Source organism: Dasypus novemcinctus, chromosome 19, assembly GCF_030445035.2.
Source record: "Dasypus novemcinctus isolate mDasNov1 chromosome 19, mDasNov1.1.hap2, whole genome shotgun sequence".
Lineage (NCBI taxonomy): Eukaryota > Metazoa > Chordata > Mammalia > Cingulata > Dasypodidae > Dasypus > Dasypus novemcinctus.
In genome coordinates, this window is record NC_080691.1 from 22,222,790 (window position 1) to 22,237,640 (window position 14,851).

General features: G+C 41.2%; 1 protein-coding gene across 2 annotated transcripts in view; it reads left to right on the forward strand.

Annotated features, from left to right (window-relative positions):
• The window catches only part of PTPN11 (protein tyrosine phosphatase non-receptor type 11), a 123,470-nt gene that overhangs the window by 76,861 nt on the left and 31,758 nt on the right, over positions 1 to 14,851 (forward strand). For both annotated transcript variants that reach the window (XM_004448177.4, XM_012528101.4), the window contains exons 7-9: positions 8,425 to 8,521; positions 11,530 to 11,609; positions 11,723 to 11,881. In XM_004448177.4, the coding sequence (XP_004448234.1) occupies positions 8,425 to 8,521; positions 11,530 to 11,609; positions 11,723 to 11,881 (336 nt within the window). The remainder of the gene's footprint in view (positions 1 to 8,424; positions 8,522 to 11,529; positions 11,610 to 11,722; positions 11,882 to 14,851) is intronic.

Consider the following 14,851-nt stretch of genomic DNA (forward strand, 5'->3'; position numbering starts at 1 on the left):
TACAAACTAGCTCTTATTCACTATGTGTTACCATCCACTCTACACATTTCCACACTTTTACAGTAAAGCTAATTAAAACTTCTACATATGTTAAACATCAGTAGTCCATCTCAGTCCTCCTGTTATCTCCTTTAAGAATCTGCCACCTACCACCAGGTCTTGAAGATATTTTCCTACTATTTCTTCTAGAAGCCTTTTGGTTCTTGCTTTTATTTTTAGGTTTTTGATCCATTTTGAGTTAATTTTTGGATAAGGTGTGAGATAAGGTTCTCTTTTTTTCTTTCAGCACTATTTGTTGAATGGACTGTTCTGCCTGAGCTGTGTGTGTTTGACGGACTAGTCAAACATCACTTGACCATACCTGTGAGGGTCTGTTTCTGAATCATAAATTTGGTTCCATTGGTCTATGTTTTTGTCTTTATGCCAGTACCATGATGTTTTCACCACTGTAGCTAGGTAATATAATTTAAAGTCTGGAGATGAGAGTTCACTTTTCTTTTTTAAGATGTGTCTGGCTACTCAGGACCCCTTACCCTTGCAAATAATTTTGATAATCGTGTTTTCAATTTAAAAAAATGCTGGTGGAATTTTTATTGAGATTGCTTTGAATCTGTATATCAATTTGAGTAGAATTGACATCTTAATGATATTTAGTCTTCCAATTCATGAGCATGGAATGTTCTTCCAGTTATTTAGGTCTTTTTTGATTTCTTTAATACTGAGTTGCAGTTTTCTGAATACAAGTGCTTTACATTATTGGTTAAGTTTATTCCTATTTGAGTTTTATCTGTCATATTTTATTTTCCCTACTCTTTTCACACTTATAGCTACTTTTATTGATATAATCTTAATTTCTAGACTCTCTTCCAAGCCTTTCTCTCCTGGCTTTTCTTTTCAGATTCTAGCACATCCATTAGCATTTCCTGAAAATCTGGTCTCTTGGTTAGAAATTCTCTCAGTTTCTGTTTATCTGTGAATATTCTAATCTCGCCCTCATTTTTGAAAGATAATCTTGCTGGATATAAGATTCTTGGCTGAAAGTTTTTCTCTTGTAGTATGTTAAATATATCATACCACTGTCTTCTTGCCTTCATGGTTTCTGGTGAGAAATTAGCACTTAATCTTATTGGGTATCCCTTATATGTTATGCGTTGCTTTTCCCTTTTTTTTTTTTTTTTTTTAGTTGTGTGTTTAAAAAGATTTTATTTTATTTATTTCTCTCCCCTTTTCCCCTGTTGTCTTCCTGTGTCCATTCGCTGTGTGTTCTTCTGTGTCCACTTGCATTCTTGTCAGGTGGCACTGGGAATCTGCGTCTCTTTTTGTTGTGTCATCTTGCTGCATCTGCTCTCTGTGTGTGTGGTGCCATTCCTGGGCAGGCTGCACTGTTTTCACGCGGGGCGGCTCTCCTTGCGGGGTGTACTTCTTGTGTGTAGGGCTCCCCTATGCAGGGGGCACCCTTGTGTGGCATAGCGCTCCTTAGATGCAGCAGCACTGGGCATGGGCCAGCTCACCACACAGGCCAGGAGGCCCTGGGTATCAAAACCTGGACCTTCCATATGGTAGGCATACGTTATATCAGTTGAGCCATGTCCTCTTTCCTGCCTTTCTCTTGTGTTCTCAGAATTCTCTCTTTGCATTTGACATTCTGATGAGTATGTGTCTCAGAGTTAGTCTATTCAGATTTTTTTAGATGGGAGTACTTTGTGCTTCTTGGACATGGATATCTATGTCCTTCAGTAGGGTTGGGAAATTTACTACCATTATTTCTTCAAATATTCCTTCTGCCCCTTGTCACTTCTGGGACACCCAGGACATGGATGTATGCACACCTTCTGCTGTCATTTAGTTCCCTGAGACCTTGTTCAATTTTTTCCATTCTTTTCTTCATCAGTTCTTTTGTCTGTTCACTTTCAGAGGCCATTTCTTCAAGCTCATGAATCCTTTCTTCTGCTTCCTCAAATCTGCAGTTAAATGATTCCTATTTTTTTTTTTTAAGATTTATTTATTTATTTAATCCCCCCCCCCCAGTTGTCTGTTCTCTGTGTCTATTTGCTGCATCTTGTTTCTTTTGTCCGCTTCTGTTGTCGTCAGCGGCAGGGGAAGTGTGGGCGGCGCCATTCCTGGGCAGGCTGCACTTTCTTTCGCACTGGGCAGCTCTCCTTACGGGGCACACTCCTTGCGCGTGGGGCTCCCCTACGCAGGGGACACCCCTGCGTGGCAGGGCACTCCTTGCGCGCATCAGCACTGTGCATGGGCCAGCTCCACACGGGTCAAGGAGGCCCGGGGTTTGAACTGCGGACCTCCCATGTGGTAGACGGACGCCCTAACCACTGGGCCAAGTCCGTTTCCCTGATTCCTGTGTTTTTAAGATTTCATTCATTGTGCCTTTCATTCCCATAAGATCTGCTATTTTTCTATGTATGCTTTCAAATTCGTATTTGTGCTCATTCAATGTCTTCTTAGTATCCTTGATCTCTTTAGCCATCTCACTGAATTTATTAAGGAGATTTGTTTGAACATCTATGATTAGTTGTCTCATCTCCTTTATGTCATCTTGAGGCTTATCTTGTTCCTTTAATTGGGCCATAACTTCCTGTTTCTTGGTGTGGATTTTCATTTTTTGTTGGTGTCTTGGCATCTGGCTTACTAGAGTACTTATTTTGGGTGCAGTTTTTCTCTTTAGTTTAGGGCTTCCTGCCCTTTCTCCCTTGCTGGTTGTGCAGTAGGAGCCAAGCATGTAGTTGGTGCTGTAAACTGTGGAGGCTCAAGCTGCCCTCATTGCCCCAGGGTCAAATGAAGCTTCTCCCAACTTTCTTCTTTGCCAGGGGTAGGACAGAGTCTCTGCTGTGTGTAATAATCCAAGTTGTGCAGACCTAGACTGAACTGCAGGTGTGGGCAGCAGTCTATGCAGTGCAAGTCCAAGGTGATCACAGTTGCCCTAGTAGACTTTGATTATTCAGTCTGTGCCAGCCAAAGGTACCTGCAGTTACCTGGATAGGCTGGTGCAGGGCCTGCCAGCCTCCTCCCTACCAGAGGTGGGGTTGAAGCTTAGGCTAGGGCTACAGGCCAATCTGTGTGAAAGAAACTGGTTCTTACCATCACTGTGATTTTCGGTCCTAACTTCTCCTTAGGATGGGGGTGGAGTGAAAATGGTGGCTACTGGCCTTTTTCCACCTTGGACAGATTCACACCCTGGCTGTTCCTAGGGTTATACCTTAGCCATCTGAGTCTACTAATCAGTAGCCAAAATCAGTGGTCAGCTGTCTCCTCTTCCCTTGTTTTTGGTGAATGGAGGTTCCAATTCCATCCACAGAATAGCTTCTGGGGTGGCTTGTGCTGCCAAAATAGGACAATCATTGTCCTCTGCGGCTTGGCTGGCAATTTCCTGGAGAGGCTGGCACAGGTCCCCCAGCTTCCTCCTTCCCAGATGTGGGGTTGGGGCTTAGGCTGGACCTGCGATCTGATCTGGAGGGAAGGAAGCTAGTCCCTACCAGCACTGTGATTTTCAGTCCACCCTACTTCCCCTTGTGCCAGGCGTGAAGTTAAGCTGGTGGCTACTGGTCCCTTTCTGAGTTGGACAGGCTCAAACTTTAGTTGTTCTTAGGATTATACTTCAGCCCACTGAATTTACTCATCAGTAGCTGAAGTTGGTGCCCAGCCATCTCTTCCTTGGGAAATGGAGCTTTCAAGTCCAGCCGTGGAACAACTCCTGAGGTGGCTTGTGCCTCCAGTGGAGAATGGGCACTGGTCTCTGGGGTGTGGAGCACTCTACTTATGAATCTTCTCTGCAGATGGACCATCTCATCCTTCCGTTCCTTGAAGGATGTGTCAGGATGCTCATCTGGTCTCCTGGAGCCCCCAAGCAGGTGATTCAGCTAGTTCCAGATAGCTCTGGGTGTTTATTAACTGCCCTGTAGCAGGAGCTGACTCTAGGAGCTCCTTACTACACTTCCATCTTGCTAGTTCTTTGGGAGGTTTTTGATGACTATTTCAATCTCTTTACTTGTGATTGGTTTTTTGAGGTCTTCTATTTCTCTTAGGGTCATTATAGGTAGTTAATTTATTTCTAGGAATTAGTCAATAGTCTCCATTGTCTAGTTTGTTGGCATACAGTTGTCCATATTATTCTCCTATGATCTCTTATTCCTTCGGGGTCAATTGTAATGTCGTCCCCCCCTTCATTTCTGATTTTATTTATTTGCATCTTCTCTCTTTTTTTCTTTATCAGTCTAGCTAAGGATTTGTTGATTTTGTTGATCTTCTCAAAGAACTAACTTTTGGTTTTGTTGATTCTCTCTATTGCTTTTTTGTTGTTGTTGTTCTCAGTTTCATTTATTTCTTTCATTCAGCTTGGTTTGGGGTTAGTTGGTGTTCTTTTTCAAGTTCTTCCAAGTGTGCAGTTAGGTCTTTGCTATTAGCTCTTTCTTTTTTGTAACATAAGTATTGAGGGCTCTAAATTTCCCTCTCAGCATTGGCCTTTGCTGTATCCCATAGGTTTTGATATGCTGTGTTCTTGTTTTCATTCAACTTGAGATATTTACTGATTTCTCTTGCAATTTCTTCTTAACCCACTGATTACTTGTGAGTGTGTTGTTTAATCTCCATGTATTTGTGAACTTTCCTTTTTTACATCCATTATGGATTTCCAGCTTCATTCCTTTATAATCAGAGAATGTGCTTTGTATAATCTCAGTCTTTTAAAATTTGTTGAGACCTGTCTTGTGTAATGTATATACTGCTGTTTTGGGGAATTCAATCTATTAACATTCAATGTTATTCCTATAAAGGCATTACCGACTTTGTCCATTTTATCCTTTGGCTTTCCATTGTCATGACGTACTATTGTCTGTATTTTTACCCTTTAAGTTACCCTTACTAATAATCTTCATTTGTGTAATCTTCTCTAAGAGTCTTGCTCTTGGTTTTTTCCTTTTAGGCTGTAGTACTCCCTTTAGTATGTTTTGTAAATGCAGTCTTTTAGTAACATACTCTCTCAGTTTTTATTGTACTGTGAAGACTTTAAACTCACCCACATTTTTGAAGGACAGTTTTGCCAGATAAAGAATTTTTGGCTAGCTGCTTTTCTCTTTCAGTACTTTAAATACATCATACCACTTTCTTCTCATCTCCATGATTGGCACTTTGTCTTATTGAGGTTCCCTTGTATGTGATGCACTGCTTTTCTCTTGCTGCTTTCAGGATTCTCTCTTTATCTCGGGTATTTGTCATTCTGAATAGTAGGTGTCTATACAGATACATTCTGTTTGGAGTGTGTTGTCCTTTTTGGATAATGATATATATGTCTTTCATAAGAGTTGGGAAGTTTTTTTGGTCATAATTTCCTCCATTATTCTTTCTGCCCCTTTTTCATTCTTTTCCCCTTCTGATAATGATAATGCATATTTTTGTACATTTCACATTGTCACTCAATTCCCTGAAACCATGTTGCATTTTTTCCATTCTTTTCTCTGTCTGTTCTGTCTTTTCATGTTCAGATGTCCTGTCCTCGATTTCATTCATTCTGTCTTTCATCAATTCAAATCTGCTGTTGTATGCCTTTAATGTATTTTAATCTCATTTCCTATAAGTTCCTTTTAGCAAAGAAGTTACTTTCCTTTATAGACAAATTGTTCTTTATGCTCACCAGTATCTTCCTAATATCCTTTATCGCTTTACTTATATTTTCCTTCAATTTCTTGAATTCATTTAGGGTATTGGTGTGATTATCATTGATTAAATTGTCTTAAATCCTGTGTCTCATCAGGATTTTTGATTTGTTCCTTTGGCTGGGCCATCTCTTCCTGTTTTTTTGTATAGCTTGTAATTTTTAGGTGATGTTTAGGCATCTGAATGTGTTGGTGATTTACTCTGATGGTCAATTTTTCTCTCTTGTCTAGTGTTTTTATTTCACAGCTCTTGTTAAAATTATTCTAAATCTTTAAGATTGCCTAGTTTAAATTATCAAAAGAGGGCCAGGGACTCACTAATGCCCTCCCAGAGGATTGAGATGAGAGACACCTAAAAGCGGTTTTTCTCTTTGCAGTTTCCTGGCCAGCAGGTGGTGTTCTTTGTCATATCTTATCACATGCCTGCCTCTTTCAGTCTTCATTTGCCCATGATTCTGGTCTGGCCAGAGCTGAGATTCAAAACGGCTGGCCAAATTCACCGAAGAGAAACCACTCTTCACCCTCTGCTGCATCCTCCCTCTTCCCAGGGAGGAAGATGTCTGTTCTGCTCTCCGTTGGCTGCAGTGAGCCATGGGTTTTGTCCAGGCTGTTTGCATTGAGGGTGGAGGAATAGGTACTAGTCCCAGCTCTGACTCATGGTTTTCCTTTCGGCTTCTTTGTCTCTGTCCCTATCCTTCCTGGGGGATGCGCAGCACTCTTCTGATCTGCAGATCCCCAAAGCAGGTCCTTTGGACAGCTTTTTGCCCCTCCTCCATTGTTTTGTCAAAGAGTTGAGTAATGCCTTCCTACTCTGATCCCATCTTTCTGGAAGTCCCCTGGGTAACCTGTATTCTAATGTCTGTCTCTGTGAGCTTACATATTCTCTGATATTTTCTTTGTAGTTAACATGGGGCTTAAATTTAACATCCTAAGACTGTAAGAATCTCATTTACCTTGGTACTGAGTTAACTTCAATAATATATACAATTTTCCTATACTCCTTGTATTAGCCAAAGGGGTGCTGATGCAAAGTACCAGAAATCTGTTGGCTTTGATAAAGGGTATTTATTTAGGGTAGAAGCCCACAGTTACCAGGCATAAAGTGTAAGTTACTTCCCTCACCAAAGTCTGGAGCAAGATGGCTGCCAATGTTCAGCCTTCCTCTTCCTCTTAAGGCTCCAAGGTTCCAGCTTCTTCCAGTATCAGCAGTAGGCTGGGATAAGTCTCATTTCTCTCCCGGGGCTCATTTTCTCTCCAGGCTCAGCTGCTTTGTTCTCTCCACAAGGTCAGCTGTAGGCTATCAGGGTCTCTAGGCTTTCTCTCTCTCCCTGGGGCTCGATATTCTCTGGGTTCAGCTGCTCTATCGTTCCACAGGGCTAGCTGTGACTCACCAGGCAAATGGCTCGTCTCTCTTCCTGGAGCCTCTGCTGTGTCTATGGAGCTGTCTCTATTCCTCTGGGTTCTTCTCTTGTGTGTTTACTTCCCAGGCTCCAGCTCAAAACTCAAACTCTCTTCTTGCTGTGTGGTTTTCTCTCTGAGTCCTACTGACGTGGCCCAATCAAAGCCTTAATCATTATTTAATCAAATAAAAGTGAAACCTCTGAATTCAATATAATCTACTATGCCGAGGGGCAGACCAGTTTATAAACATAATCTAATATCTATTTTTGGAATTCAAACTATTTTGGAATTCAAACAATATCAAACTGCCATACCCCTCCATTCCCCTGCCTTTATGTAGTTCTTGTCACAATTGTTTGTTTACCCATTTTGAGTCCAAAACTACTGATGTCCCATTACATTTTTGCATTTACATAGAAGTAAAAAGTAGAGTTACAAATAAAAAATAGAATAGTATTGGCATTTTGTATTTACTGCTGTAATGACCATTACCTGAGATCTTTATTTCTTCACTCATCTTTAATCTATTATCTGTTCTTTTCTTTCAACCTGAAGAACTCTTTTTAGCATCTTTTATAGGTTGGTTTAGTGGTGATAAAGTTCCTCAGCTTTTGTTATCTGGGAATGTCTTAATACCTCCCTCATTTTTGAAAGACAGTTTTGCCAGATGTAAAATTCCTGGCTGGCAGTTTTTTGCTTTCAACACTTCAAATATGTCTTCCCACTGCCTTCTCGCCCCCATCGTTTCCAGTGAGAAATTGGTACTTAATCTTATTGAGGCTCTCTTGTATGTGACACATTGTTTCTCTCTTGCAGCAGTCAGCATTCTTTCTGTATCTCTGGTGTTCTACTGTTGTTCATGCTTAATAACTTGTTCATGCTTAGGTAATTTGAGCAAAGAAAAGTCCTTCATATTCTCACTGCCCTGGGAAAAAAATCAGCATTAATTTTTCACATGTGTATCTTTCTGCCCTGTGTTATACACATAGGTGAATGCGAACATGATTTACATCAGACATAGTACATTATTTTGGAAATTTGATTATTTTTTCACTTATCACCTGTTCTGATCATCTCCCAAGACATTAAATGTTCTAGCACATCTTTTTAAAAGCCTGCAGAGTATTCATTTGTCTTAATGAATGATGGTTTTATTCAGGCAGTTCTTTTCTGTTGGGTATTTTTGTTGTTACAAATGTTTTTGCCACTCTTCATACAGTGGTAAGACGAACATTCTTGTTGCTTTGCACATGGCTGCACATTTCCTGGGATAAATTCCTTAAAGTAGTAATGCTGACACAGGGCCTTTTTAAACTTAAGCTTTTGATGCATAATATTTACTTTTTTTCCTCCCTAGACACTACAACAACAGGAATGCAAACTTCTCTACAGTCGAAAAGAGGGTCAAAGGCAAGAAAACAAAAACAAAAATAGATATAAAAACATCCTGCCTTGTAAGTATCAATATTCTGCTCAGTAATAGCAGTTAATAGTCACTCTTTTGAGATTTTGATTGCCAGTGTCACCAAAACTTCTTCTGTGACATGTGCCCTTCTCAGCAGCTCAGAGGACTTAGCCTCTTTTAATTATGAGCACTTTCCAAGATAATCAGCTTGGTGGGAATTAATGACCTCATTCTCTCAGTTCCTGTGATACTGATGACTGAGTAAAATTGCCCCTAGGAGGCTTTGTCTATGGTTGCTCCCTTCTGTTAGTGAATTTTCTGTCTGCCTAAGAGTAATAAGCTTGAAGTCTAAGATTCCCTAGCGTCAGGCCATGAGAGTCACAGGTCCCAGGCTTGTGTCCCTTTTCCTCGTTAGGTGGTCTTTGGGTCTAGGGCAAGGTACCCCTCCTTTCTGGGACCAAGTTTCCTCATCTGGGAAACAGGCAAGCACCTCATGAGCACTCTTCTCCCTATTCCACTCTCTGAAGCCCTGGGCTCAAATTACTGGAGAGGAGGGTACATACCTGCACTTGGCTCAGAAGCAGACACTGTGAATATCCATAAAGCAATACCTTCTTTAAAACCCAGACGCCGCTCATGAGAGCCCAAGTTGAACCATGAGGAAAAGGAGTCCTGCAAGGATGTAGGCCTGTGATGAGGGCCCCAGAAATGGCACTAAGCAATAAGTGTGGCTCATCTGTCCTGCAGGCTGTCTCTCGGTCCAATCTTAGATCTTTATCTCGTTTAATCCCCACCATGTCCACATGCAGCATGTATTCTTCCTATCCCCATTTTATAGGCCATTTTAGCAAGGTCTCAGAGCTAGTAAGGGGGGAACTGGCACCAAAGTCACTGCTCTTATTACTGTGTTCAAATGCAGGGGCTCCAGAGTGGCCTGTGCCAGGGAAGCCACTGGAGAAAGGAAGAAATATTTAGAACTTCTCTTTATTATTATCCTTTATCTAAAGAAAAGAAAATAAAAAATTTAATCTGGGATACAGATTGATGGCAGTGCATGCATAATTTATACATATGTATAGATGGATTTCAGTGTTCAAAAACTTCACTGTTGGGGTACATGATCAAATTTGGAAAGCATTTCTCTAAAACCTCATCAGGTCAAGGCCATTTCGTCAGATATTGTAAACCCATCCCATTTATATGCGTGCACGTGTGTGTGTGTGTGTGACATAGTCTTTCTGCATATGTATGTGTGTATATATATACACACTTGGCATATATATATATATATATATATATCACTTCTCTGTGTATATTTGTAATTTGTATAGGTGAAGATGGGAGAAAGTAGAGACATTTATAACAAATTGAGAAGACAATCAGGGATTTGTGGAAAAGCAGCTTGAGCCGCAGCCTGGTCCTCATGGTCCTGGGGAAGCCTCTTCCTTTCCATGTCTGAGTTTTCACTTCTGCTTATGGGGCTAATGGTACCCATTAGTAAGATATTGGGATTAGGAAAAGATGCGGGAAACAAACATGTCCAATATCTAAATAAGATATTGCCCCCTCCCCACCAAAAGATCACAAATATTTCCTCATTAAAACATCTAATTTCTTTTAAGGTAGGGAGTCTGAGGTAAATAACATTATTCTCTTAAGACAGACAACTATATTACTGATTCCCATTGTAAAACATGTTGCTCAAATTTTTATACCAGTCATGTACTTTTGTACAGAATTTGATTAGTTGATACTATTAGAATCATATGTTCCACGTTGCTTGTCTATTAATTAGATATTGTATTGGTTATCTATTGCTGGGTATCAAGTTACCCCAAAACTTAGCAGCTTAAAATAGCAGTTATTATCTCACAATTCTGTGGGTCAGGAATCTGGGAGCAGGCTAGCAGGGTGGTTGTGACTCAGGGTCTCTCACAAGGTTGCAGTCGAGGTGTTGGCCAGGGATCCAGTTCCAAGTTCATGCAGGTGGCTGTTGGCAGGACTCAGTTCCTCACTACAAGGACTGACTCATGCCATGGCGGCTGGCATCCCCCAGAGTGAGTGATCCAGGAGAAAGTAAGAGAGTTGGTGTACACACCCGAGACAGAAGCTGCAGTCCTTTTATAATCTAATCTTTGAAGTGACTCCTACATGAGTTGATTGCACTGTTCTGGGAGGAAAACTAAACTCCATCTCTTGAGTGGAGCAGCATCAAAGAATTTGTAGGCATAGCTTTAAAACCGCTACAGATACTGAGTTTTATTCTTCTTCCATTTTTAAAAACTTTTTATTATGGAAAAATTTCAAATATACTCAAAAGTGAAATCATTTAAAGAACTCTCATGTTCCTATCACTCAGTTTCAAAAATTATCAATTTGTGCTCAGTTTTGTTTCACCTGTATTTTGATCCAGTTTTCCCTCTCCCCAGGTTATTTTTTATTTATTTGTTTTTAGGAGGTACTGGGGATTGAACCCAGGATCTTGTACATCTGCTCTGCTCCCCTCCCCAGATTATTTTGAAGCAAAATTCATCATGTCATTTCACCTGTGCATCACTCTTTTTTTTTTTTAAGTAAAAACATTTTGTTTAACGAAGCAGGTGTAGCCTGGTGGTTGAGTACCTGCCTCACATGTTCAAGATCCTCAGGTACCTCCTTAAAAAACAAAAACAAACAAAAAAAAACACAAAATTTTTGTTTAGAAATATTTTAGAGTCATAAATTACAAAACTATTGCAGGGAGTTCCTGTGAACCCTTCATCCAGCTTCCTCCAATGATAACATCTTATACAACCTTAGTACATTATCAAAACCAGGAAATTGAGTTGTTGCAACATTATTAATTAAACTACAGACCTATTTGGTGCTTTTTTTAATTAGTAAAGAAAGCATTATGGGGCATCATGTTGTGTTCAGATTACCGTTGTAATCTTGTGGGGATTAAATTTTTATGTCGACTACTACTAGGACTTGGACTAGGTTGGGAATGAACTGATTTGAAGTGATTTGCCCTGAAAGGCCTGAATACTTTTGTGACTGTAGCTTTCTGTCTTTCAGTTGATCACACCAGGGTCGTCCTTCACGATGGTGATCCCAATGAGCCTGTTTCAGATTATATCAATGCAAATATTATAATGGTAAACTCTGTTTTTCACATTCTTTTGTAACCTATTTTTGTATTTTAAGTCCTTGCAAGTGTCACGAAAGCAACTTTGAAATGTTTGAAGGCTTTTTCTTCCTAAATTTCTAGCCTGAATTTGAAACCAAGTGCAACAATTCAAAGCCCAAAAAGAGTTACATTGCCACACAGGGCTGTCTGCAAAACACAGTGAATGACTTCTGGCGGATGGTATTCCAGGAAAACTCCCGAGTGATTGTCATGACGACAAAAGAAGTGGAGAGGGGAAAGGTATAATACATAGTCTTCTTTTCTTTTTTTTTTTCAAAGATTTATTTTATTTGTTTCTCCCCCCCCCCCCCCCCCCGCTCACTCCACCCCCGTCCTCCTTTATCTGCTCTCTCTGTCCATTTGCTGTGTGTTCTTCTATGTCTGCTTCTGTTCTCATTAGGTGGCTCCAGGAACCGATTCTGGGACCTTCCAGAGTGGGAGAGAGGCAATTACTCTTTCGCGCCACCTCAACTCCCTGTTCTGCTATATCTTCTTTTTTTATTTCTCTCCCCTCCCCCCCCAGTTGCCTGCCATTCTGTGCCCATTTGCTGTGTGTTCTTCTGTGACTGCTTCTATCCTTATCAGTGGCACCAGGAAACTGTTCTTTTTGTTGCGTCAGCTCTGTGTGTGTGCCGCACCATTCTTGGGCAGGCTGCACTTTCTTTTGCGCTGGGTGGCTCTCCTTACGGGATGCACTCCTTGCATGTGGGGTTCCGCTATGTGGGGGACACCCCTACATGGCATGGCACTCCTTGTGCTCATCAGCACTGCGCATGGGCCAGCTCCACACGGGTCAAGAAGGCCCGGGGTTTGAACCACAGACCTCCCATGTGGTAGGCGGACGCCCTATCCATTGGGCCAAGTCCTCTTCCCTACATCTTCTTTTCCCCCCTCTGTGTCTCTTGTTGCATCACTCGGATGCGCCAGCTCTCGGCGTCAGCTGGCACTCCTATGTGGGGTGGCTTTCCCGCACTGGGCAGCATTCCCACACAGGGGGACACTCCTGTGCAGGGCGGCATTCCATTGTGGGCCAGCACTCTGTGTGGGCCAGCTTGCCCTTACCAGGAGGCCCTGGGCATTGAACCCTGAACCTCCTATATCATAGATGAGAGCCCAATTGGTTGAGCCGCATCCGTTTCCCTAGTCTTCTTTTCTGATAAAATATTTTTAAAAGTATCTTACATGTCAGGTTAGCCATATAACACGTTGGAAAAAAAAGGAGTAAAAGAAACTTGATTATGTTTTCCTTTTTTTTGCTTAGGGTTTGTTGAGCTTCTTAATTCTGTGAATTTTGGGTTTCTTCACATTCAAAAAACTTTCAGTCATTATTTCTTCAACTATGCTCCCATCCCCTACCCAATTCCAGGACTCCAAATACAAATATGTTAGGCTGCTTAAAGTTGTTCTACAGTTCACAAGGTGTTGTTCATTTTTATTTTTCCTGGTCTTTTTCCCCCCTTCTGTGTTTAATTTTGGATGATTTCTTTTTGCTGTAAGTTAATATCTTCTTTTGCAGTGTGTGATCTGTAGTTAGTCCTATCCAGTATATTTTTCCCTACTGACATTGTAATTTTCATCCCAAGTTTTGTTTGAATCCTTTTTATATCTTCTGTGTCTCTCCTTAACATTTGCCTACTTTCCTCTACCTTTAGAATATGGATTATATTTATAATAAATATTCTAATGTCCTTGTCTGCTAATTCTGTTACCTATGTCATTCTGGATCTCATTCTTTTGAGTGATTTTTCTATCTTCTTTTCATATTTTCCTGCCTCTTTGCATGCTGTAATTTTCAATTGGATGCCACATATTGTGAATTTTATATTGTTGGGTGCTGGATTTTTTTTTTTAGGTACCAGGGGGCCAGGTGTTGAATCGGGATCTTGTATGTGGGAAGCCGGCATTCGGCATTCAACCACTGAACCGCATTGGCTTCCCTGAGTTGGTTTTCTTGTTTTTCTCTTTTTTTTGTTTGTTTGTTTTTCAGGAGGCACTGGGAAACAAACTTAGGACCTCCCATGTGGGAGGCGGGCACTTAACTGTTTGAGCCACATCCGCTCCTGGGTGCCTGATTTAAAATTTTTTTTCTTTATCCTTTTAATTTTGAGCTTTGTTCTGACGTGTAGTTAAGTTAATTAGAAGCAGCTCGAGGATTGCTTTTAAGCTTTGCTGTTTGGGGCTATAGTAGCCTTTGGGCTAGAGCTAATTTGGCTCCACTGCTGAGGCGATATCCTTCTGAGTACTCACCCCAGTGCTCCACGTATTATGAGGTTTCTTGACTCTCCTGGACACGTGAACTCTTCTTAACCCTGTATGAGCTTTGGGAATTGTTCCACCTACTCTCTTTTGCTGGTTCTTTCCCCAACCTCAGGTAGTTTCCTCAGCCTTATGCACTGGCCAGTACTCAGCTGAAGAGCACCTTCTGCAAATCTCCAGCGTCTTCTCCTCCATCGTACTTTGCCCTGCGAATTACAGCTACTTTGGCCTCCCTAAATTCTGTACTTTTGTCTCCTCAACTCAGGGAGGGGAGACCCTTGGGCTCCGTTTGGTTTCCTCTTGCCTGGATGCTCTCTCCAGGCCCTAAGGTGGAGCAGTCATGGGACTCAGCCTGTTTATCTTCTCACAGGGATCACTGCCCTGAGCTGCATGCTGTCAGATGTCTGGAAACCATTGTTTCATGTTTTTCCAATGTTAATAATTTTTTAACTGGGAGATTAGTCCAGTCCCTGTTATGCCATTGTGTCTGGAAACAGAGGTCAATAAAGGGAGTATAAGAAGGCCTATCTGAAGCCTTCAGGTGGGGAGCGGATGTGGCTCAAGTGGTTGAGTGTCTCCTTTCCACATGGGAGGTCTTGGGTTTGGTCCCCAGTGCCTCCTAGAAACAAATAAACAAACAGCAGACAAACAAACAGAAAAACCAACTCAGGCGAGCTGCTGTGGCTCAGTGGTTGAGCACTGCCTTCCCACATACGAGGTCCCGGGCTCTCATTCCCTGGCCCCGGTACCATAATAAAAATAAAAAATAAATAAGTAAAATAAAACCTTCAGGTGATCAGAGTACAATTTAATAATCCATGATTTCACTGGCCATATACTATACTTATGACTAAGCATTTAAACATTAATTTGAATTATCCCAATACATTCATGTAAATTCACAAGCATATTTATAGTTAAGGTGAAAACTGCCTTTGTTGCCATTCCCCCCAT